The 27067-nt window shown below is 37.5% G+C and overlaps 1 protein-coding gene across 3 annotated transcripts in view; it reads left to right on the forward strand.

Annotated features, from left to right (window-relative positions):
• The window catches only part of LOC137186146 (interferon-induced very large GTPase 1-like), a 130700-nt gene extending 107265 nt beyond the window's left edge, over positions 1–23435 (forward strand). For 2 of the 3 annotated variants that reach the window (XM_067594870.1, XM_067594953.1), the window contains 9 exons: positions 10419–10515; positions 10641–10738; positions 13854–13937; positions 14047–14114; positions 14224–14310; positions 14770–14824; positions 15020–15232; positions 15315–15363; positions 18267–23435. In XM_067594870.1, coding sequence (XP_067450971.1) covers positions 10419–10515; positions 10641–10738; positions 13854–13937; positions 14047–14114; positions 14224–14310; positions 14770–14824; positions 15020–15232; positions 15315–15363; positions 18267–22942 — 5427 coding nt within the window. In that variant the 3' untranslated portion in view covers positions 22943–23435. Of the gene's footprint in view, positions 1–10418; positions 10516–10640; positions 10739–13853; positions 13938–14046; positions 14115–14223; positions 14311–14769; positions 14825–15019; positions 15233–15314; positions 15364–18266 lie in introns of those variants that run through there. The other variant, XM_067595127.1, reaches the window with a different exon arrangement.
• Positions 23436–27067: the final 3632 nt, after the last annotated feature.

Consider the following 27067-nt stretch of genomic DNA (forward strand, 5'->3'; position numbering starts at 1 on the left):
AATTTCTCCGTGTGGGATAATAAAGTTGATCTGAATCTGAATCTGAATCACTCACCGACCCTCACAGCCAAGTCTGATCAAAATACATTTTGTAACAATAAATATAAAAAACACATAGATGGAAATAAATTAATATAAACTTGACTTATTGTTGACTTGACGTGTGTGTTGAATTTGTCGTCTGATTAAAACAGAACTGTTGAAATAAGTTGTAGGAAGTCTCTGGAATGTAATTAGTTCCTCTGGTTCTGACACGCAGACCTTCCTGAGCTGCCTTCAGCCAGCTCTCTGGCTTTTCAGGTGATGTAACATTAATGCTACAACAATAACTAAACAATGTTTTTAATGTGTTATTTGAAAAAAAAGTTGAGGAAGAAGAAACTCCATCATCTCCATCGTGGACTGTTGGATAAGACGAAAGAAGACATTTGTGGGCGTCAACTTGGACTTTTTTCAACATTTTTCACCATTTTCTAACATTTTATGGACAAAACAACTAAATGATTAATGAAGAAAATAATCAACAGATTAATCAATAATGAAACAATGCATTAGTTGCAGCTCTAAAATAAACAAATATTTACCAATAAGCTATTTGCAACAAGCTGTAAGTACAAACAACTTGTGTGCTTAAAAAATAAATTTTCAAATATTATATAACATGACTCTGCATGTCAGAGTCTCTCCAGTCAGTCCTGTCTCATCACATTGTTTTATACAGTGTCTTTAACAGTGCTGCATGTTGCATATATTGTGCTGTATTGCACATGCAGTCATTATGCCTCCATATCTCCAATGAAAACATGGAATCTTCTCTTTGACTTTTTAACTATACATCCTGTTAACTTGTTCACTCTTTCAGGTGAGAAAAATACTGCTGTCTACAATTTACACACCTGCTAAAACTAATTCAGCTAATTCAACAGTCCTGTAATAAATCCACCTTTATTACTGTTATAATGTTGAGTTTTTCTGTTTCAAATATTTTTTCTTCTCCATTTAGAACAATGAAATAGACAAAAATGTAGAAACCCCTCTATAGACAATACAAGTCAACATCAGCACTAATGCAGTCTCAACATGACCATAAAGACGAATCATCACCTCTCTAAACAGTTTCAACAAAAACTCAACATTATAACCTTCATCAGAGGAGCAAATTAGCAATTTTTTTATTTTACCCAGGTGGATGTAATAAACTGGCAACTGATATTTTTAGTAGCACCACCATAAATGAGTCCATGCAGTGGGACACATGCAACACAGACAGAAATAAATGCTGCAGTTTTTTGAGCACCACTTATGCTAAATGTACAGATGTCATAAGGGAAACTTCCCTATATTTTAAAAATAAAACCAATTCATCATCATCTGACTTAAAAAGATTTTAAAAACACCAGCTGCAAATATGAATTCCACTCATGTAACATAAGTAATGTTTAAAAGTAGCTTTTCATTTAAAATCAAAAGCCAACCAATAAATTAGCCAAAAGAAAATGTGTCTATTACTTACTCTTTTTGTTTGAGGTGTAATGTTCACTATAATAGTTGAAATATTCGAATAATACCCACACCTATTTTAACTTACTAACTCCACTGGATTTGATTCTCAGTTGGAGTTTGAATGTGAGCAAGACAAATTAACAGCTAAACCTGAGAGGAAACTTTGATGTAAAGTTCATTTCATTGCTGCACATTTTGCATGTCAGACGCTGCCATCCAGTGGTTCCACTGCAGAACAACATTCATGTTAAACACAGTGACATCTGCTGCTGGGGAGCAGGAAGGCTGTCATCTCTCCTCATTTCTTTCTGTCTTTGTGTGTGTGTGTGTGGGTGTGTGCGCTTGTCTTTTTTTTGTTGCTGTGATTCAAGGACAAGCAAAACGAGCTCCGCTGAGATATGTGTTCACACACACACACACACACGCACGCACACACACACACACACACACACACACACACACACACACACACACACACTTTCCATCACTTCAGAGGACATTACATTGACTTACATTCATTTTCTGGAGATATATCCTAACCTTAATCCTAACCACCACATGCCTGACAATAATCTTAAAATAACCCTAAACTTACCTTAACTTTAAACCAAGTCTTCACCCTAAAATGAATGATTTACATTAAAGGGACCTGCTAAATAACTCCGGCCCTTCAATAAACGCAGTGTAATAATGTGAGCAAGAACCTCTGGGATGTAGTGGAGGAAAAGAAGAAAGTCCCCGAAAAGTGATACTTAAGTGATAATCAGGACAAAGTCCTGCTGAACTGAGGCGAGTCGACCCAGACTGACAGGTCGGCAGCCTCTGGCCTGAATGTTAATCAGTGTCTGTATCTGTCTGAATATCAACAAGCATTACCACACTAGTGTACAAAATTTTTCTTGAGGGTGTTGGGCTGGTACGGTCACTTCAGTTGTAGTTCTCAGAATATCCGGGATTGTTCTTAGGGCCAGCAGAATAGTTGTTAAACCCCAAAAGTCCTTGATTCAACTCTTAAAGGAAAGGACAAGGAAGAAAGCAAGGAATATACTGGCAGAGAGCTACTATCCTATTCAGCCAGTTTGAGCCTTTGAGCTCTATAGAGTCCGTCTGGCAACTAAACATGTATTTAAGAAGAGCCTCATCCCAAGTGCCATCAGTGTTCAGAAAAGTGACTGATAATATTTTTATTTATATAGCAACTTTAAAAACAGAGTTTACAAAGTGCTTTGACAGACAAGGCAAAAGCAGTACGATGCAAAGCAAAGACATGACACAGAAAACAATAACAGGTCTGACCTCAAGAAGACGGCAGCAGAAGACAAAGAAAAACAATAGAGAGATGATAAAAAGATTAAAAGACAATACAAAGATGATCGAAAGATAACATTACATAAAAGCAAGTCCGTAGAAATGGGTTTTAAGAAGTGATTTAAAAGAAGTTACTGATTCTGCGAGGCTTATCTCCTCAGGCAGGCCGTTCCAAAGTCGAGGGGCAAAAGCACGGTCACCTTTGGATTTAAGCCTCGACTTTGGACTGGCCAGAAAGGCCCCACCTGAGGATCTAAGGGCTGGCCCGTACAAGGTCAACATATCTGTTATGTAGCTTGGAGCTTCAGACCCAGACGTGCTTTAAAAGTGATCAGTAAAATCTTAAAATCAATTCTAAAACGAACAGGGAGCCAATGGAGGTAAGCCAGAATCGGGGTGATGTGATGTTGTCTGTTAAAACCAGTAAGAAGCCGAGCTGCTGCGTTCTGAACTAGTTGGAGACAGAACAGGGATTTTTGTGTTATACCGCAAAGGAGGGAGTTGCAGTAATCTAGTCTAGAGAAAATGAAAGCGTGGATGATTTTTTCAAGGTCGGAATGGTGGAGCATTGGCTTAATTCTGGAAATGGTTCTGATTTGGAGGAAGCAGGACTGGACAAGTTTTTTAATATGTGGTTTGAAACTTAAATCTGAATCGAACAGTACTCCGAGATTTCTGGCAGTGGGCTTCATGTTGGTGGATAGGGGACCGAGACTGATGGGGTTTTTTGGATTAGGGGGGACTGAACAGTATAATTTCTGTTTTTGAGTTGTTGAGTTGAAGGAAATTTTGTGCCATCCAACAGTTGACATCGCTGAGACGGTCTACAGCAGCAGCTAGGCTTCTTGGGTCACCGGGTCTCAGGGGAAGGTATATCTGTGTGTCGTCTGCATAGCAATGAAAAGAAATGTGGTGTTGAATGATTTGGCCAAGTGGAAGAATGTAGATGGAAAATAAAATTGGTGACCGAGAAGGTTCTTTCTAAATGTAAGAATAAAACCAATCAAGTGCAGTGTCCTTGATGCCCACCCAGGTCTTAAGACGGTCAACTAAAATAGTGTGGTCTACTGTGTCAAAAGCTGCACTTAGATCTAAAAGAATTAAATTTGCGCTTTGCCCCCTGTCAGCTGCTAAAAGGAGGTCATTAGTTACCTTGAGGAATGAGATGATGAGATTTAAGCCACAGACATGAACCGTTTTTAATGTGTAATGTGGCTCATACAGGCGTCTTGCGTGACTCACTACACTGTTGAGTCTGAAACATAAAACCAGACAAACCTGCTTGTCACAAAAACATCCAAAACACTGTTATCTCCCTTTACATTCCAGTGTATGGGTGGTGATTTTCAACAGCATGTAAAAATATTTCATATCAGTCAATCTGTCTGTACACTGAGAAGGATTCTGGTCAACTACAAGGAAGTGAAGAAGAAATGTTTCAGCGATTTCTGATAAATTAATTGTTTACAGCAAAACTGCTTGTGAATTTTTCCACAGGTATATAGTGGGATAGACTAACCCCTTAACATAACTTACATTGCTGATGACAGTTATTGTGTTTAGATGATAATATATGGCTCTTTGGTGTTTTAAAAACGTACTCACCCCCATATTTTGTTAATCTTAACCTTATTTTTTAGACAAACTGATTTTACCTTCATAAACAAATAAAATCTGAATGTATCGTCAATGACGTGCCAGAAAACAATAATAATTTAGAATTCTATCATCAAATCGATATGGTTGAAAGAGTTGAGTACATCCCAGTCTGGAATTTACTGATTACAAAAGCAAATCAAGATAAGAAATGGTCAACAGAAACCAGTTGGTCATGTGTATAAAATGCTTTCGATTTCTATATCAAGTATAAATACAGAAGCAGATGCAGACAGTCTGAGAGTCTCCTGCAGCCTGATGTCAGGTAAGTTACAGTGAACCTTAGTATGCTGGAACCATTTAACTCTTCTGTGTTGGACTTGAAATGTTGCATAAAGTTTTTGAAATATAATTTGAAGCTGCACATGAATGTATCCAGTTAATGAGAGAATATGTGTAGTTGTGACTGACTAATAGCTTGCTAAGTATTTATATTTTTGAATAAATCTGGTTCTATCGAACATAAGAGATGATATTGTGTCTCTAGGTTTTACTGTGCGGGGGAATGAAGAGAAAAGACGACAATAACGGACCCAGATAGATGAGCGTCAACAGGTACGCTCCCACTCACATTACCTACATTTAAGGTACTTTTGACCCTTTGTTGTGCTGCTGCTCTCATGCTCTCTCTCCCTCTCTCTTTCTCTCACCAACACACACACACACACACACAGACCTCAAAGTTAACAGTTTGCATATCATCAGTGACAGTGAGGTCTGTGGACACCATTTCTGGGAAACTAGTGATGCACCTGTGAGCACCACATACAAAACTCCATTGTCCTGCATTGTATTTGCATGAATAAAATGAGATGAGATATGGATGAGATATTGTTTTAACCCTTTAAAGACAAGAGGATTACATTCAGTTTCTCCTGCTGTCATGACCCGGCTCTTAGGCCATGACAAATGAAGGGAAACACACGTTTGTACTGAAAAATTGATCTTTTACATGTATGTTTTAGAAACTGCATCAAAATATATTAATCAAATGTATGAAATAGTAAGTCAGTATATCAGTGGTGTTGGTGAGTGGATGTGTGAATGTGTAATGTTGTGTGGTGTAAACTAAAGAGAAGTGAAACAAAAGAAAAGAAAAGATGTGGTGCAGGGGGAGAGCCAGTGATGAGGTGAGAGGGAAAGGAATGAGGATGACTGATCCTGAATGCATTCTGGATGGAGAGGTACCAGCAGCACCCAGTTGCATTAATATAGTCTCTGCCTACTTGGACCTGAAGAGAGATAAAACACACACACAGCACACAAGACACAAACCTGAGGGTCATGGCAAAGTCAGAGGGCTGTTACACTGCATACTAGGTCTGTGTGATGTAGCTTCAGTCAACACTGTGTATTTAATACAAATCATTTTTTCAGAAATTAATATCAAAATATGGCAGTTCTATGCAAAATTACATAATGTAATTAAATTCATGTTGATGTAATGTAATAAACTGCTAATTAACACACTTTTCTGCGGTAAATGTTTGTTTGGTGGCTCATTCAACAAGCTAAGCTGCAGGACAAGACGTGTGTTCATGTTTGTAAGCTAGATAAGAGGAGATTTTAGCAGGAAAGTTAATTTAGGTTGTTGATCAGAGTCTGTTGCTCTTGTGTTGTGTAGCAAGATGAGTCAGGCTCAGTGATAAAAACACAGGGTAGAGAATAAAAAAGAAAGAAAGGCAGACAGACAGAATGGTTTTCTGAGGAATAATAATTTTCCATTAAACTGCATCGGGCCATTGCAGCTGATTTTCTATACAAATTAGTGTAAACTCTGAGGAGCAATGCACAACATTAGAAATGTCTGTTTTATAAGTGTCTAGTAAACAAGACACTTATAAAAACAGAAAGCACAACAAAAGATCACAAAAGACTTAACATTGCAGACAATACAACAATTCCAGAAAACACAAAGGTTTTGTTTGGTGCAACGTTACATGTTCAGTAATGTCATATTTTCTGCAATTGAGTGTCTTCTGTAAGGTTGTGTTGTTTGCAATGTTATCATTTCTGCTATGCTGTTTTCTTCCAGCAAAGTCATATTTTCTATGTTAAAAACTCAGTGTTCACTTTCTATACATGAAAGAACTTTTAACTTTGCTCAATCAAAAAATCAAGGATGCAAGAACGGCTTATTTCTCAGATTTAATTATTGCTAATAAACACAATCCCCGAGCTCTGTTTAGCACAATCAATTGGCTTGTACAACCCACTCTCGTCACTATCTCTACCACCTCAACTGAAGACTGAATTGCATTTATAATTTTTTGTCAACAAGATCAATAGAATTAGATCCAACATTGTGCTCCCATCCACCGCTTTTGATCCACCTACTAGTGTTTTAAATGTATCAACTCATTTTGCTCCCATTACCATGCAAAACCCCATAGACAATTTCTCATCTGCGCCTGTCTTCCTGCAATCTTGATATCTTACCCGACAAACTCTTCTCAGAGGTCCTTCCTGTCATTGGCCCTGCTGTACTCACTATTATAAACATGTCCCTCACCTCTGCTTATGTCCCTGATCAGTTTAAGACAGCCAGTGTCCAGTCCCTTCTAAAAAAACCTGGCCTTGATCCAGCTGTTTTAAACAATTTCAGACCAATCTCAAAATTACCTTTAATTTCCAAAATACTGCAAAAACTTGTTGCTTAGCAGCTTCCTCAAGTTGTTGAAGGGAATAATATCTTTGATAAATTTCAATCTGATTTTCGTCAAAACCACAGTACTGAAACTGCTCTGTTACGAGTCATGAATGACATCCTTGTGCAGGCTGATAAGGGGGAACTCTCCATCTTGATCTTTCTTGAGTTGAGCACTGCTTTTGATACCATTGATCACTCCATCCTCATTAATCGACTAAATACATGTGTTGGTATCTCAGGGAAAGCTCTAGAATGGTTCATGTCAAATCTGTCAAATAGAAGTTTTTCTGTCTTCATGGGTAACTATGTGTCCTCATTCACTCCTCTGCTATATGGGGTGCCCCAGGGGTCAATCCTCGGTCCTATTCCCTTCTCTTTGTATATGCTTCCCTTGGGCCAGATAATGAGTCACTTTGGTTGTGTATCCTACCATTGCTATGCGGACGACACTCAGCTATATTTTTCAGTAAAACCAGAAACTCTCCACGACCGTTTAGCTGAAATAAAGGACTGGATGTCTGTCAACTTTCTTCAACTGAATTCGGACAAAACTGAGCTTCTCATTTTTGGCCCTGAAAATACTGCTAAAGGCATCATTCAGCGTATTGGCCCACTTGCCCCATATGTCAAAACTAACAGCAGTAATAGTGGCATTATATTTGACCGCAAATTGAAATTTGAACACCATGTCAATAAATTGTCTCAATCCTGGTTTTTTTTCAACTCAGGAACATTGCAGAAATGAGACCATTATTGTCGGTTTCTGACTTAGTTTTTTCCCGCCTCAATTACTGCAATTCCCTTTTCACTTGCCCTGTCATGTCTTCAGCTTGTACAAAATGCAGCTTTCTATTCTAGGCTGTTAACTTGGACGGACTGCAGATCTCACATCACTCCTGTTTTTAGCCTCACTACATTTGCTGCCTGTATACTTTCTGTGTTCATTTGTGTGTGATGTCTCTATGTGTTCTTGAATATGTCTTTTATGGTTTTCTTGTCCTCTTTTCTTTGTGTGCCAATGTTAAAATAGGTGCTATATAAATAAATTTACTAAGTAGCAATATTAAGCTGAATTTTTGATATGAATACAGTTCAAATATTTAACTTTTCCCCACATTCAAACAAAAGTTTGAATTCTGAATAAAAAGGAACAGTAAATCAAAGTTTACACTAGTTTACACCAGACATTTTCAAGCTGTGAGGTATGAGTGGTCGTTAGGAACATTATTCAGAATTACCGTGGATAAACATGTACTTTTCCTGTCACATACATATATGAAACCACACTCATTCACATACTATACTGAAAACCACACACACATACATAAATGTACATTACATACAAGACTGAAACTCTCTCATTAAAACTACTGAAAAGCTTTCACTCATACTACTAAAGTGTGCACATGAACACAGTTGAAATGCTCCCATATAGTATTGTGAAAACAGTTTATATTAACTATTGAAAAGCTTTCATACATACTAGTAAAATGTGCTCATATACACCGTTAAAATGCTCTCACCATAAGCAGCAACTCTGGGCTAGAAAACCAGCTCTAATGCAAACCAATGGGCAACGTCATGGTGTCCATGTCAACTTCTTTTATACAGTCTTAAGTGTGTGACTAATGTTGGACTTGCATGTAATGAATGAAGAAGGAGACCTGCAGAAGTAGGAGACCTAAAACTCTGGAGTATCTGTCTCTGCAGTGAATAATCTGATGTGTTTGATGTTTCTTTGTTTCTTCTTTGAAAACAAAACTACTGTGAAACTATCAGCAAATTATGTTATATTTCTCTTATTTACTCACTTAGTTTTCTTGTCCCTCTCTCTCATTCTCTCTCTAGCTCGCTCGCCCACCATTCTCTCTTGTTTGCTCCCGTGAGTGAACTCAGCTCAAATTACCGTTCATCATGTTTTCAATGTTTTGGCTTATCCCCCATTCAGGCTACAATAGTCCTGTATCAATAAATCATTTTATTTTGCTATTTCAGGAACCTTAATTGCCTCCATGAGCAGTATGTCACAGCCAGTGCTACTGCTGCAGCTGATCTATTTAGTAATTCTGTGATGGCCTTCCCCCCTCCCTCTCACCATGCACTCACACCCAAGATTCATAAGTGACAAAAGCAACCGGCAGTCATTAATTTTCAACAAAAGCTGGCAGAGGCCTTGGCAGCAGTGAGCAGCATGATGCCAGCACCAAGAGTGACGAGTTGAAGTTGAGCAGAGCTTTAACTTTATGCAAATTAGCAGTGACACCGCTGAAGCAGCAACCAATTGCAGATTGGGATTTGATTTTTTTCCTGCAGCAACGGCTGTACTAAACATCCTAGCAAACATCTGTTACTACTGCATTAATAGTAGGCTACTTGTACAATTATTGTTCTAGATGTATTCCATAACTAGCCTATAATGCTTTATTCCATAGGCTACTTGGCCAATAATGTGATTTTTAACATAAAATGGCATTTTTATTTTTTAAATGACAGAAATATAGACTAGTCACATTTTTCTTACTAAATAATACACAACTGAAACATGAAAAATTGTATATTTTATTATCCTTGTCAAATTCATGGCCGGTCTGCTGAACAGCTCTACTACAAACTTTATATTGGTCACAACCAAACTGATGTCCGCAGAGCTGCTTGAACGACCTGCCCCCTGGAGACAACTGACCAGAGTGCCTGCTGCTGCTCATGAATCTCTTGGTGTGAGTGCCCAGTTAGACAGAAAGTGTTGTAAAAACTGTCACGCTATGGTGCTGCTGTTGTGACAAATAAAGTTAGTTGTGAAGGAAACAACGTTTTCCTTGCTTTTTCATGTGCTAACATGACTGTGGTTATCTATGCCAGTTTAAAGTGAACCATCTTTGTGACATTGGTGACTCTAGCCAACCCAAAGATAGGTTACAGGATGATACACAGTCCAAATGATTGGAGTTAACAGCAGTGTATTAAATTACATTTTTACAGTCTCCTAAGTTCTTGTTATCAAAGCCTGATCAGCTCAAGCATAGCTTTACAATATGCTCCTTCATCTCTGCAGAACCAGCATGAGGTGGCAGTCATTCCACTAACATGGAGAAGTACAAAAAGGTGAAGAGAATTGGGAAAGGTGGATTTGGAATGGCCATCCTTGTCAAATCCAAAGAGGATGGACACCAATATGTCATCAAGGAGATTGGCATATCTAGAGTAAGAACCCTTTGCATAATGTTCCACAGTGTCAGTGTTCATTTGAGCTCCTCTTTACTACGTTGCTCTTTCACATTATCTGTCCCTCTCACTTTGACAGATGTCACCTGAAGAGAGGCAGAAAGCTCAAAAAGAAGTTGAAGTCCTCGCCAAGATGAGTCATCCCAACATTGTCCAGTATAAAGAGTCTTTTGAAGGTATAAATGATCCAAGATCTTAACTGTAACCTCAAAGAATCACAGAGATCATCTACTGCAATAATATCCTGATGCATACACGTGTTTTCATGCATGTTCCTTATGCTGTATAAAAATCTTTTTAGTGAAGGACTGTCTGTGTATTGTGATGGACTACTGTGAGGGTGGAGACCTCTTAGAGAAGATCAAATCTCAGAAAGGAGAACTTTTCTCAGAAGATCAAGTAAGCTACTGACTCTTCAAGACAATCATGAATGTTTAGGATAAACCTGTTGTAGGAACATCACCTTTGTTAACACAAAATCCTCCTTTGAAAAGTGGCACCACTTCCCATTATTAGTCTAATTAACTGTGTCGGGAAGAAACACAGAAATAACTTTATCAGTCTCACGTCTGATGTAGTGTGTTACAATACAGTGATCTAATTCTCTGCTCAGATTGAAGTCACAGACAACAACATGCTAATAAAGATATATTTATTGAACTAACTGATGAACAGTGAATAAATGAAATGTCAATGCAAACAGATAAAAAAAAATCAACCAGGATAAATGTTCAAAATGGCATGTTAGAAGTTATGAATGAGTGATGGTGAACTGTTTACAATAGCGTAATTAACAGAGAATTAACTAAGGTAGAGGTAATTTAACTGACCAACTTCTCCAAAGAATTAACCAGAGAGTTCAATTTAAACGACAGCAACTCTTAATCATGAGGTAGATGGAGTAACGTTGTTCAGCCTACTTTGCGTAGTGTTGTTCTCAAATGTCTCAGCGGGCTCAGCTGTTGTCCATATCGTCAGGTCAGAAAATCAGCTGTTCTGCTGCGGGTTTCCCAGCGGAGTTTCTTCTCGTGAGCATTGCAGGAGCCTTTAAGGAACAGTGATGTCAAAGAAGGATAAAGGCTGGTCTTAGTGGTTGTTTCTGATACACATTCTTGAAGAGGTCTTGATCCATAGAGAGCAGGTCGTTTTAATTGAAGTCTCTGACCGTCTGACTTTCTTACTAAATAACTCGAATTATTACTTATTGAAGTAACAATACTGCACATAGCTTAAAGAAAAAGAGAAAGTTAACTTAGAAGATCACGTGATACAAAAGTAAAGTACGGAGGAAATTAAAATGGCGGAAGTCTTCGGGATGCGATGTGCGTCTCCTTGGAGCTGAAAAGGAAAAAGCAGAATGAGTGTAGCAAGTACACTGTTTCTATTTGGCTGGCGCTAAAATGGGCGTATGTGGGTGGAGATAGATGTTCTCCCGCTCAAAACAGAAAATCCTTTGTCTAAGAGAAAACACGTGATCTTCTCTGAGTTGATTAAATTTCAACTAAACATCTCACCATGGACATCCACATTTAAATATGAATTGCATATGCACGATACTTTACTCAAATGTTCAGAGACACACCTCTATGATATAACCACTGTCACAACACCTGAGTTAGATCCTTTGATTTGGTTAAAATGATGGTTGTATGGCCAATCTTCTTTGGCCATACAACCATTAACAGGGCCTTACACAGTTAACAATCATCAGTGCAGCTTAATTAAAACATACTATAGTTATTTAACAAACTTATTCTTCTTACTAGCTAACATACATTACAACTATTAGTGTTAATTCTTTGCTTATCAAAGTAACCCTTCATACGTATGATATTCCTACTAAGTTATGTAGAGTATAATGATAATTTAATATATCACAATAAGAAAACATCATATAATATATGGTCTATATTTAGGTCTTACTTCAATATTCAGAAGGTGAAAAGAAAACATAAAATGTAGATAGAGTTGTCCAAACTCATCAAACAAATCGATGAGGTTTCACTATGATAAACAGTCTCTCTGTATTTGTCCAAGGGAAGGTCCTTTAATCTGGTATCCTCTGAAACTGGGGTTGATAAAGCATGTAGCAGCATTGGTGTCATAAATTCCACTTGGGATTGTCCCACACAGTTTATAGAGAGTTTGGGGTGAGGAGATGGTTCTGTGAGGAGTCAAAACTGACACTTTAATGTGAAGGAAGGGTTCTCAGTTTACCTGAGGGCACTTCCAGACGAAGTTGAATATACATCTATGTCTGTTGAGGTTAGGGGTGTTGGGACGGGTAGGAGTGCATTTGGTTATTAGTATAATAATTCATAATTATCATAGATAATTATAAATTATGAAATCAAGAGATCCGTCAATCCACACAACAATCAATGGCAATAAAGCTAAAAAGCTAAAAGCTAAACAACAACACTGATGCTGAAACTAACACACACTAACACTGTCTCTGCCCAGACTTAAGCCTCTTACTTGGTCACTTCATGAAGCGAGCAGGGTGTGTGTGAAGTCCGTCTTTCTGTCCGGTTCTGTCCGGCTCTGTCCTCGGCTCGGATGCAGACAGTGCCTGTCCTTGCGGTGTTGCAAATCTCACAGCAAGCTGGTCCTCGGCGGCGTGGCAGAGGAAAACAGCAGTCGACTCAGTGGAAAAAGAGCAGGGCAGAGAAGTTCCGCGTCATCCTGAAGGATCTCCGTTTCTTTCTTCTGGAGGGAAATTGAGAGCGCTGGTTGCAGCTGCGGTCTCTCTGGGATCCAGGGATGGTGTTTGGGTGAACACAGGCGAAGTCTCGTCTCGTCCTGCGAGGGGAAAGACTTTGGTGAGGGGAAAACACGTGCACGGTGTTGCCTCCGTTAGTCAAGCTGACTCACAGGGGGGACAGGAGTTCCCCCAAGTTCAGTTCAACATGGATTGCGTATTTTTCAGGACGTTCTCTGACTTTAAAGGGGCGGTGATGTCATGACTCCGCTATGCAGGAGCGTCTCTGCCAATGAGAGACTGTATGTTGCATGTTTCCTGTCAAGGTGTGAAATTTGCAAAGCATCACTAGAAATGGAGTTTGCAATAGACTCCCATTGTCTGTGAGCAGCGTTTTTTGTGCTGTTCCTTTGTCTCAGGGAGAACAAAGGAAAAAAGCACCTCATGGTCAGGCCTCAGCGGGTACATGTAGGCTATCTCTGTGTGACCTCATGGTTTGAAGCCCAACAGGGGTTATTGTTGATTGAGCCCAGACCTTCTTTGGGCTCTCTTGGGGGTTGCAAGAAAAACAAAGATCAACTGGTTCTCCTACACTATTAATCTTTAGGGTGAAACTGTGCAACATGGGGATAGAATTCATCATATAACACTCACTATTCCACTTCACTGTACTCTTCTTTAACATGTATTTAGACTCTTTTTAATGTTTTTATAATATTTTTTTGGCTTTTTCTGTCATTATAATTACAAATGATGTATATAGTGCAAGTTGATACTCTTAAGTGTATCTTTACGTTCCTCTGCCTCTCTTAGATCCTGGACTGGTTTGTGCAGATTTGTCTGGCACTAAAGCACATCCATGATAGAAAAATCCTCCACAGGGACATTAAACCACAGGTATTGCTTCATGCACCACATGATCTTGCCTCAGTGATGATGCATTTTTATTTGTATCGTATAAACTCATGATAATGACATTACATGTCTTTTCATGATGTCTGCATAGAACATATTTTTGACAAAAGATGAGACTGTACAGCTCGGGGACTTTGGAGTTTCAAGGGTGCTGAACAGGTTTGTAAAATGTCATCTGAATGAATCTGTAGATCTCTATAAAGCCAAGATTAAAATGGAAATAGTAAAGCATAATACAGTCTGCTTTCTATTCTATTCTTATTTCCAGCTCTAAAGAACTGGCAACAACATTCATAGGAACACCACTTTACCTTTCACCAGAGATCTGGAAAAACAAACCATACAACAACAAAAGGTACTAACTTGATGCTCTATGTTGTGTTTGTCTCATTTGTTGTGTAAATTATCATTTAATAGTAATCCAGCAGACAAGTTCTCTCCCCACTGAACTGACTGTGAGTCATGCAGGATTAGGTGAAGGTTTCTGGGAGATGTGAAGGTATCATGTCTCCTCTTTACTGAGTGAACCTGCTTGTTTATATCTACAACAGGAAGCTACTGTAGTATTGATTTCCTCTTAAACTATTTTAAGTATGAATGTAACCTGATCCTGATTTAGTTAACTGAATGAAGTAAATTAAGCAGACACTCAGGGACAAAAATTAAAATAAGTCTAGGACTTTATTGCTGAATAACTGATAAAGTCTGATATGTTTGGAAGCCACTGTTATTGAATAAATGTAAATGTACCCTCAGAACTGATCCCAGTTTATCTATTTGTTTGTTCTCTCCTCTGACTTTCTCTCCTCTGCAGTGATATTTGGGCCCTCGGCTGTGTCCTGTATGAAATGTGCACTCTTAAGCGTGCAGTAAGTATTCTGTGTGTGAGCTGTTTACGAACTCATGAGGATTTAATGTATCTTAAACAGCATTATAATGCTCACATACTGATTTAGATCTCTTCTCTGTATGTCTAATGGTTGACAAACAAGAATGGGTCGTCTTTCCTTTCTTCATTTTTTCTGCAGTGGTTATAACTGTGTACTAAATGTGTTTCCTCTCAGTTTAATTCTGACAATAGCATGCACCTAGAGGTGAAGATCGTCCGTGGCCTCTACCCTCGTGTGTCTGATCACTACTCCCAAGAACTGCGTTCTCTCCTGGAACATCTGTTGAAACATGACCCCACAGAGAGGCCCTCAGTCAGCAGCATACTGGAAGAACCTTTCCTCTCCTGTAGGATACAGAGGTTCCTCACACCACAGGTGGAGAGCACAGTTAGTTGTCTTTGATACAACCTGAATTTACATAAAGCAGACTGTGTTCAGTTATAGAGCATTTATTCTCTACTCATTCCAGATCATTGCTCAGGAATTTGGCCATGCCTTTCTTCACAAGCAGCAACCAGGTAAGCAAACTCTTAATCTCTATAAACAGATATCAGCATACGAATGCAGAATCTGAAGGAAAGGGACAAGACTTGATATCTCATTTGATAGCTTTCTGGTTGCCATTTATGTTCCTAGTTTTCCGTAAACAGTCCATGTGGGGAGCATAAGAGGTGATACTCATTGGCCGAAATGCCGTCTGGACCTAAAACACTTACAAAAAGGTTTCACTGTTTGTATATTGTGCGGAGAAACATTCAGCTTGTGTAATAAAAGAAACAAATTATTTTCAGTTTACTTGCCATTTTCTTGATCAATTATTAAATCTTAATTATGATATTATAATCTTTATCATAATCTAATTATTAATAAATTGGGATGAAATAAACATGTTCATGGTGTTACCTATCCAGTTTCACAGCCCCGGACCGTAGTTGGGCGGCCACTGGTCTGACACTAGCTCACTTAGCTTAGCCTAACTCGCAGCTGGTAACAAGCTTTACAAAGAGTCTGGACCAACTCTGCGGTGGAGAACGGGGCACTTTATTCCAGCGTTGCAGCAGACTTAATACATAGCCTCTCTGTGATGCATTTGACTCTTGCTTCACTAACAGTGGTAACTTATTTCTCCTCTACCGACGTACACCTATTCTCTGTGGCTGCGGCTGGACACACACATACTTCCGATTGACGGTGTTTACACTACTGCGTTACACACACACACATTACCCACAAAGCCACCTTCTTAAAGGAGGCAGGCATGGCTTGCAACACTGGGAAACAAAAAGGAAATGAAGTGATGAGACAAATGAAAGTCGCAAAAAATAAACATAAGTCACTGCAACAGGTGGAGAGAGAGAGAAATACGGAGCAGCATCAGTTCAGAGTGAAGCAGGTGGAGCTGCAGCATGTAGTGATTTTACAGTTTCTTGATGATTGATTTCAAATTCAAGTTTAATGAACAAAAAACTATTAATTATATTGTGTTCATTAATAAAAGCCTAATTACTTAATTTTTGTTTGTAACAGTTGCTTTTTAGATATACAAGTCTATGTTTAATTAAATATTTGTGTTGTGTTTGCACTGGCCTTCAGAGGCCAGAATTTTCCCCACATAACTGACAGTCGCATATTACATGACCTTAAATCCAGCAGAATACATAAACAACCTCTGCCAAAATGTCTCCTATTATTTACACAATCTTCCCTGAAATGCATATACAATAAGGAGAGATGCACACACTGCAAACACTCACACAAATGACTTGCAAACAGCAGTTTCAGTCTGGTATGACTGACTGATAAATACAACACATGTTTAGGACCAAATGCGTCACATCTGCACATGACAAAACAGGCACAAAAGCTGCAGGAAATGTGGCCATCTGTGTGCATCTGCTTCTCTCTCACACACACACAGTAGAAACAGTTTCATTCTGTGAAACATTTGCTTATAAAATCTGCCCAAAACATGACTTTTATGTAATTCTTTTTTTCATTTTCAAAAACATTTTACATTGAGTAATTGAAAGGACTAAAGCATCATATTTTCTCACCACTAGTGGTATCAAGCAGTGCAGAAAATTTAAGTTTTATTGTTCAGGTTTTGAGATATTTGTCTCTTGAAAGAAATGTTACTTTTGAATTATTTCAAAGTAGTTTTTCAATGCTGTAAGCACCAAAAACTAAATTCCATTCTCCTCCATTGTGTTAGCATGGAGGCAAAAATTAGATAAAATATTGATGAGATATTGTTTAACCCTTTAAGGACAAGAGGATTACATTCAGTTTTCCCTGAATACTTTTAATTTGAATATTTTATCACAATATTAATATCACAATATGGTAATTTTATGTAAAATCCATAAAATAATTGAATAGACATTGATGTATTGCAATAAACTGTGCATGAATACATTACATCAGACAAAACTCTTCAAATACGTAAAATAAAAAAATTGACTGCTTATTTAGACTGTAATATTTTGTAATATGACATACACTAACGTAACCAGGTTATAATCTCACAGAAATCAGACTGCTTAAACGTCATCTGGGAAACCCGGTTTCCATAATCAGAGCTGGGCAAGAGAAACCTGATTTCCCCTGCTAAATCTCTCCTGGAGAGAACTGAATTCTCTGTCATGTAGTATACACTTAATCATTACAGAGATAATTATATGTAGCCATGTATCCTCTTATTCAAAGTAATTAAATATAAAATCCAACTCAAACTGAAACTGACACTAAGTTATATCTAGAGGTTTGAATAAGTTGGTTTCTACAGCTGAGTAGTTAACTGTAAAATTCAGAAATATTTGCTGCTGTATGGAAAAAATGTGCTCTCAATAGAGTGCATGTCCTCTCACTGTGCTATCAGTCACTCACATACACACACAATAAAACATAGTGGATGTGTTGTCCAGAGGGAACAAAGAAGGTTTCAAGTGTGTAATTATATCGGGTTGGAAGTTGACCACTGAGAGGTAATTCCAATGAAAACTGTTTACATTATTTTAGACTAACAAAATCTCAGGGAGAATATTTACAGTCATTCTGTATTTTGGTCCTGTGTCAACAGTCAGTTTTAGTCACTATAAAAAGTCACCAAAAAGACTTTGTCAATCTTTTGACCTGATTTTGCTACAGTTCTACCAACAAGACCTGACAATTTAATTAAAAATATTAATTAATTAAAAAATACAGATCACAGACTAACACCACCAACAGAATACTCTGAGACCTATAATGCTAAAAACAGAAAATATTTTTTGGGAAAATGTCAACAAAATCTTTTACATTGCGGTAGTGACACACACACACGCACACACACACACACACACAGAGTCAAACATATAGTTATAAAGGGTTGCTGATTTGTATGTTGTTCATTTTTAAAGTGATTTTTTTTTCTCATTCATAGTCTTTTTCAACTTTCTCTCCAAACTTGGACTGAAGAAATTTTATCCCAACAAGCTCACTCTTCGGTCTCTCTTGGAAATCAACAAAAACAGCATTTATGATGAAACTGTTGAATCACTGGAGAAAATACCATGGTGCTTTCTCAGGAAACTCTTTCAAATCAATGCAGAATGCAGAAACTGTACACAATTATCAAACAATGATGCTGACAATAAGAAGGAGGAAAACAATGATCTGTTTGACTTTGGCCTGTTCACTAAAGATGACTCTGCAGACAACAAGGTTAACCCTCTCGACCTCATAGTTGCACTCTTTCTTTGTGCTGACAGCTTCTTGCAACAGGAAATGGCCCTCAAGATGACAATGTGTCAGTTTTCTGTCCCACTGCTGTTGCCTCATGGTGATAACAGACAGTGTTCCCTGATGCTGTGGGCTCTGAGAGACATCGTCAAAGAGTGGTGTCCACATGATTTGTCTGAATTAAGAGGATTTGTCGAAAACAACATTGTCCAAGCAAATCTACCATTCTTTACCTTTGTGAGGCTGAAAAACTGTAGTTTGTCCAAGTCACAGGTTTTGAATCATGTTCTCAGCAGTGGTCAACAGAATCACAACATCTTCATACATAGAGATATGAAAGGAGGAACACTTAAAAGAGAAATTGCCAATGGTTTGGTCGAGGTTTGCTGGTACCTTCCCTGTGGCAAAAAAGATCTTGACATATTTCCAGGACCAGTTGCCTTTGCCAATTTGAGAGGAGACATTTGTGAGTCATTCGCACAATTCAATTTTCTTTTTCAAGTGTCAACTGCGACCTTTGTGTTCCTGGACAAAGTTGAAGAAAATGAGCACAAGATTCTGACTTCTCTTCAAGATGTGAAATCCAAACTCTTCTTTGTTGTTAATCGCAAGGACAACTCTAGAGAGGACATGATATCTGTCCAGACAACACTGAAAGAGTTAGAGCTACCAAAAAGCAGTGTGAAAATCAAAGACCCAAAGGTAAATGTTACAGAGTTTTCAGAGAAACTTTGTGAGTCCATCAAGGAATCACTGACAAACACAGTTATCATTGAAAATATGCATGAAATAGCTGTTGAACTTGGTCTGTCTGTGGATGAAAACAGAAGTTACAAACAAAAGAAAGCAGTTGAGGAGATCATGGGTGACATTGAGGGACGAAGTATACCAGACTACAAGAAAGAACAGCTTCCTTTGCAGGGAGATAAGTGGAAAAGATTATCGCAGTTAGAGAAGGAGGAGTGTAGATTGAAATCTGGCAACTCAGAACTTGAACAGAATAAATGCCAGCTACAGGAAGAAAAACAAAAGATTAGGGAAGAACAAAGCAAACAAAAACTGTCCAAAGGAATGAAGAGTTTCATTAAAACCTTATCCACAAGTGACAAAGAAGAAAGAGATTTTTTCCTTAAGTGGATGAAACTCAAGTTTAACACACATTCACGGAGGAAACTGTCTGAGCTGCGCAAAAAATTCAAAGAGCAATGCAAGAAGAAAGATAAAAATCTCATTGCAGAGTTAGATCAAGCTTTGATGGAGAGCTCTTTAGGAGTAGAGCATTACATAAGAGAGATGGGACTCATCTATGAGTTCTCAATTTCTGGCTCAAGAAACACTGCTGATGAAATATCTCGTCTCCCTGGTTTGGCAGCTGAAATGCTGTTGGATGGATATCCTTTAGAGCTCTTGGATGGAGATGCTTCCAACATCCCAGAGAGATGGGTGACAGATGTGCTGACGGAGCTTCACAAGAAGGTTGGAGGGAAGAGCAGACTGTTAGTACTGACTGTGCTGGGTGTTCAAAGTACAGGGAAGTCAACACTCCTCAACACCATGTTTGGTGTGCAGTTTCCTGTCAGCAGCGGCAGATGCACAAGAGGAGCTTATATGCTTTTCCTCAAAGTTGGAGAGGACATGAAACATGAGTTGAATTATGAATTTATTGTTCTCATTGACACAGAGGGTCTAAAATCTCCTGATTTGGCAGAACTAGATGAAAGTTATGAGCATGACAACCAGATGGCAACCTTTGTGATTGGTTTAAGTGATGTCACCATTATCAATATCGCCATGGAGAACTCAACAGAAATGAAAGACATCCTGCAAATTGCAGTTCATGCCTTCTTGAGAATGAGACATATTGGTAAAAAGCCAGTTTGTCATTTCGTGCATCAAAATGTTTCTGGAGTTTCAGCTCATGCAAAGACCATGACAGACAGAAAACATCTCTTGGACCAGCTCAATGAAATGACACAAATCGCAGCTGAAATGGAAAAGAAGCCTTCTATTACAGCATTCACAGATGTGCTGGACTATGACATGGACAAAAACCACTGGAACATCCCAGGACTCTGGCATGGAACCCCTCCGATGGCAGCAGTGAACACAGGTTACAGTGAAGCTGTAGCAGATTTCAAGAAAAATCTTTTGGCAACAGTGAAAACAGACCGAAGCATTAAAGTCTCACAGATCCCAGAGTTTCTAGAATGGATGAGAAGTCTCTGGAAAGCAGTGAAATATGAGAACTTCATCTTTAGTTTCAGAAACACTCTTGTGGCTCAGGCCTACGACAACCTTTGCAAAGAGTTCAGTCAATGGGAATGGCAGTTCAGAAAAAAAATCCTCTCCTGGCAAAATAAAGAAGAGTTGGAAATCTTAAATTCTGACAATGAAGCTGATATTCAAATTTGGAGCAAATTGGTTGATTCAAAAAAATCACAGATGTCAGAAAAAATAGCAACTGAAGAAAGAAAAATGAAGGAGAAACTTACAAACTACTACAAAAAGAAAGACCAGAATGTAAATCTGATAGAAAAATACAAAACTGACTTTTTCAAAAGCATCAGTAGTGTTGCTGAGGAAATCAAACATTCAGTGAACAATAAATTGGATTGTGCACTTGAGCTGAAAATAAGTTCAAAAAAAGTTCAAGACATTCAGAAAAAATACAGAGGCGGGGTTGAAAACGAGGTCATGAAGCTCCTGAGTGCCTGTAAAAACTCTGATAAACTGTCTGATGAACAGCTGACACGGAAGTTTGAAAAGATGTGGACTGAAGCCACTAAAAATGTGTCTGGCCTGAAAGAGCGAGATATTGCAGCATGTGTCCTGAATCAGTTGAGTAGAAGTTTCTCAAACCAGAATGTTGATGAGGGGTTGCAGAACATTAAAGACTTAAAGGAGATTGGGAAGGATCGATTTAAAACCAGACGTGAACATACAGACTCCTTGATGAAGAAGGCTCGATATCTGTTTTGGGGACTAGGAGAACTGCAGAAGTTTGCTGACAGCGTCATTGAGTCTTGCACACGGTTTGTGTTTGATAAAGCAAAGACAAACACAGATTACCAGGACTCTTTTACAAGGGATCTTCTTGAAAAAATAGATGAATACCTTGATCAAAGTTACAAGCATCACAAAACAAATATGCAGTTTGTGTTTGACCTGAAACTTCACATGTGTGGCATTGCCTCAAGGGAATTCCTCAAAATGCACCAAAAATTCTTGTCAGATAATGATCCTCAAATTCAGCTGCAGAAGTACAAGACTCAGTACTTGGCAGATTTTCTTGATTTATACAAACAGAGAGATGATTGTCAGCGCAAAGCAAAGGGTTATGTCAAGGACTGTATCAAACCTGCTGTGGAAGAGTCCATCAACAGATCTCTGGGAATAAACATTGTGGATGAAATTTTGACAGGTTGTCATTCAGCAGAGTTCAGTTCCCGCTCCTTTTTCCAGTACAACATTCAGGAGGAGTTGCTGCAAAAGGATGACTTTGCCAGTTTTGTCAAGTACATTTGTAACTATGAAATATATGTGAAGGATTGGATATTTCAGCAAATCCAGCAACGAATGTCAAAAAACAAAACTTTGTGCAAACTGAAACAAAAGAATCTGAAGGTGATAGTTGACAAGATCACAGCAGCCTTAGAGCAGGCCACAAAAGGACCAGGTGGTGTTCAACTGCCAGACAACAATGAAAGCATCACAGAGCTCATCAGCAACATGCGGAAGTATTTGATTAAAGACATCTCAATTTCAGAGGAGGATGAAAAAACCACCCTGTTTCAAATCAAAAGCACATGTCATCAATTTATCAACAGCCTCAAAATGTCAATAGGAGACTTGAAAGAACAGCTTCAGAAGGAATTCTCAAAGTCTGAAAACGTCACTGAGACTCTGAACAAACTTCCAATCAAACCACAGGATGAGCTTTTCAAGCGCATGTTTGGTTGTGGAAAACAATGTCCATTTTGTAAAGTTCCCTGTGAGGCTGGAGGCAAAGAGCACAAGCAGCATCATGCAGCTGTTCATCGGCCAAAAGGTCTTGGTAGGTACAGGTATGATGGCAGTGATAAGCTGGTTGCAACACTGTGTACAACTGATGTGCAAAGTGAACGTACATTCGAAAACATAGATACTAATTGGAAGCCCCATCCTTACAAAGACTACACCAAGTACTATCCAGACTGGTTGATTCCTCCAGATCCCAGCATAGAGGCATCTGACTACTGGAAGTTTGTACTGGTAAAATACAATGACAGATTTGCTCAAGAATACGAGGCCAAGCCAGCTGATGTTCCAGAGGCCTGGAGGAGAATCACAAAGGCACAAGCACTGAAGGGGTTAAAAGATGCCTTCAACATAAAGTGAACAACGTACAAATGTCTTTAAACAAAACCACATTTTAAACATGCAAGTTTTTTTCTAACAAAAACGAACACTGGAGAGGAGCAAAAGGACACGAGGACTAAACACATGAGAGCTTTCAGCAGATCAGATCAGTCAAATTCAATTAGTTAAATTCAAAATATATCAATACTGTTTTAATGTATATTGTTTTGTTTTTAATGTAAATGACTTTCAAACAGACTAAAGCAGCTGCTGACAGTGAATACTGTGGCATCCTTTGGTCTGGTGAACATGATGAATGACAAATGATGAGTTGAACAAGTTGCTGAGAAGTTGAAAAGCTAGAAATAGTTATAGTTATCAACTTTTTCAGTACTGCTTATTTTACTTTTTTGTTTTGTGTTTTTAATTTTTGAGGATTACAGACATTTTGTTTTCTTCTCTCATGATTAATGACTGGTGTTCATGATAATGATGTTGACAATGAAAATGACAAAGAAAATGATGTACAACAAAGATCTTGTAAAAAAAAAAAAGAAATAATGTTTTGTTATGTTTTTATCTTTATTTTTTGGTTTGTGATCATTACAAATGTTTTGTTTTTCATTTTTTCAAGTTTTTATTATTATTATTATTATTACTGTTATTCTTTTCTTTGTTCATATTGATATAAGACTATGTCAATAGTAACCAGTGTGCAAGATAATGATGACGATGATGATGAAGATGTCAGCATGGTTCATTCAGTGTTTGCAGTTGGCTTTCTAATGGTTACTACCAGTCAATCAATAACAAATATTGATACAACTGACTTTTGGTGCCTTTCTGAAGCTGAACATGAAACAAAGAGACAGAAAGCACAGAAACAATTACTCAGACTTTTAAATATTTACCATATTTTTTCTTGTTTATTTTGTTATTTTAAATAAAAATGTGATGATGATGATGATGATGATGATGATGATGATGATGATGATGAAGACCTGCAGTATGTAGTTCAAAGGTCATATAATGAGATGCTGTTTTGTAACACATTTTACTACTTTTAATATTTTTTTATAGTTTTATTCTTTAACATTTCTTTCAAAACATAACATGCTACAATGAAAATAGTTATTAATGTTTTCTCGGAGAGTAAAATAAATAATTTGTCATTAGTTGAAATGTTTGCATTTGATGCAAATTACTTTGTGATTAATGTACAAACACTGAGACGTCCTTTCATGTGTTGTTGATGTTTAACTTTTTCTGAGATATTATGTGTTGAACAAGTCAAGTTATCTTATAAAAACATATTTTTTGATTTTTGCATTTTACTTTTTAATGAGTAGAACATTTTCTCCCTCAGTCACTTTGTAACACAACTATGTACATGACATGAGCTAAATATAATGATGCTGATGCTGTTGTTGATGTTGTTGTTGTTGATGATGATGATGATGATGATGATGATGATGATGATGATGATGCTGTTGATGATGATGATGGAGAACAAAGGCCATGTGAAACAGATGTTTTCTAACATGTCATCACTATTCTTTAATATTTTTAGTTTATTTCTAATAGGAACATGCAAAACATTTGATCTTTTGATGTGTGTTTGATAAAAGTCAGTGAATAAGAGTCTTTATGTTGTTGTAACTGACCTTTTAGCTCATGTTTAAATATTGTCTAAACAAGCCAACTGTGGGAATAATGTGGCATCTTCTGCTCTGTTGATCATGTTCAACTTCTGACACAATGAATTAAACAAGATACAAACAAGTTTTGCTTTGTAAGTGTTTTTTTCTTCTTTTTTACAGGTTGACATACAGTATAGTTATGTGTATAAGGATAAGTGATAGTGATAATATACTGTATGCACAAAGATCATGTGACAAAATATCTTTTGTAATAATCAAATTAATGCATAAAGCCATCACATGTAGAATATCAAACATTTGACACCAAACAACAACTTTAGATCAATATTGACAATTTCAAAATTGATAAGTTCACAAATATTGGGTATAAAGTTTTCTTCTACAAATGTATTACTTTAGTTTTATGTTTTTAAAGTTGTAATCAAAGCCGCTGCACTACTGACAACAATGGTGTCACTCTTTACCAGCTGTCAGTAGTTCCTTTATTTCCATTGTGCATTGCATTATGGGACAACAGTGTCTATCAACAGCAGTTATCAATTATTAATCAACACTACAGACTCTGAACATGTTTAGATTCAAATTGTATAAAATTATGACCCAATGTTATAAAATATGATTCACAGAGTGGTTTACAGGTATTTGGAGGATTATTCTCTATTTTTGGTTTTATCTTCACAGTTTTTGAGATATCTGTCTCTGAGTTTTCTGCCACCACCCCAATACAATGGAGGTGCATTAAAAAGTGACATTTAAAAGACTTCAACAGTATCACGTCTTTCTAAAAACAATGTCCCCACTTACTCTGGACAATCCACAGGACACATTCTCAACAATTCTGAGTGGAAAGACTTTCTACTAAACTAATCTGACATCTTTTTACAGTATTTTCTGTGGATTATCCACAGTAACAGTCGCACTTTCTAGAAAAACACACTGCTGCTGATTTTAATATAATGTAACTTTTCAGCGCTGTGAGAACCACAAATGAAACTCCATTGAACTGGTGTGGTGACAGACATCTCAAACACTGGACAAATAAAACCAAAACTATCTCCATGACTACACATATCACAAGAGGTTACTCACAAAATGTTTTTCTGCAGTTTTGGGTGAACTGGTCCTTCAACAAATAGAACCACTAGACACCAGTAGATGCTGTTAATTTGGCACTGGAGTAAGTTCTTCATGAAATCTGAAGAGGATTAAAGTCTATCTGTTGTATGAATACACAGTGAAACACTGAATCACAGTTCAAAGAGCAAATATTGAGAACAAGAGAGAAGTAGTGAAGTAGTGATAAGTTCAGTCTTCTACCACTTGAGGGCACAAGAGTCAAGTCCACCTTGTGTGGAGTCTACACTCTATTGCAGCTTTCTAAATGGAAAATTAAGAGTGTGTGAAATCAGAAACTGCACAGTCTTATTCATATATTAATAACTCCTGTCTGTGTTTGATCCAACAAGATGAAAACATGACAAATAATCTGAGGGACAGTTTAACTGACTCCTTCACCTCTCTGCCTGTCAGTCTCTGTCACTTATTGACTAACGTGTTCAATCTCAACCAGGTGTGTAGACAGTAATGGGTCTGAGCAGCACTGACCCACCAACATTATCATATTACTTACACTTTTATATCAAATGTGATTTTAATGATTTTGGATTGACTGTTTTTATTTGATTTTATTGTGTCTCAGTGTGATCAAATGTGTTTTATTATGATTATGTTGAGGTCTTATTGGGTATCTATTGTTTTTATTGTGGATTCTTTGGTGCTTTTATGTCTGGAGCACTGGACCAAATGAATTTCTCTGTGTGGGATAATAAAGTTGATCTGAATCTGAATCTGAATCACTCACCGACCCTCACAGCCAAGTTTGATCAAAATACATTTTGTAACAATAAATATATAAAAATACCTATAAGGAAATAAATGAATATAAATTTGATTTATTGTTGACTTGACGTGTGTGTTGAATTAGTCGTCTGATTAAAACAGAACTGTTGAAATAAGTTGTAGGAAGTCTCTGGAATGTAATTAGTTCCTCTGGTTCTGACACGCAGACCTTCCTGAGCTGCCTTCAGCCAGCTCTCTGGCTTTTCAGGTGATGTAACATTAACGCTACAACAATGACTAAACAACGTTTTTAATGTGTTATTTGAAAAAATGTTGAGGAAGAAGAAACTCCATCACCTCCATCATGGACTGTTGGTTAAGACGAAAGAAGACATTTGTGGGCGTCAACTTGGACTTTTTTCAACATTTTTCACTATTTTCTAACATTTTATGGACAAAACAACTAAATGATTAATGAAGAAAATAATTAACAGATTAATCAATAATGAAGCAATGCATTACTTACAGCCCTAAAATAAACAAATATTTACCAATTAACTATTTGCAACAGGCTGTAAGTACAAGCAACTTGTGTGCTTAAATCAACATATATATAAAATTTCAATAGTATATAATTTAATTCTGCATGTCAGAGTCTCTCCAG

The sequence above is a fragment of the Thunnus thynnus genome, chromosome 1, assembly GCF_963924715.1.
Source record: "Thunnus thynnus chromosome 1, fThuThy2.1, whole genome shotgun sequence".
In the NCBI taxonomy this organism is placed as follows: Eukaryota; Metazoa; Chordata; class Actinopteri; order Scombriformes; family Scombridae; genus Thunnus; species Thunnus thynnus.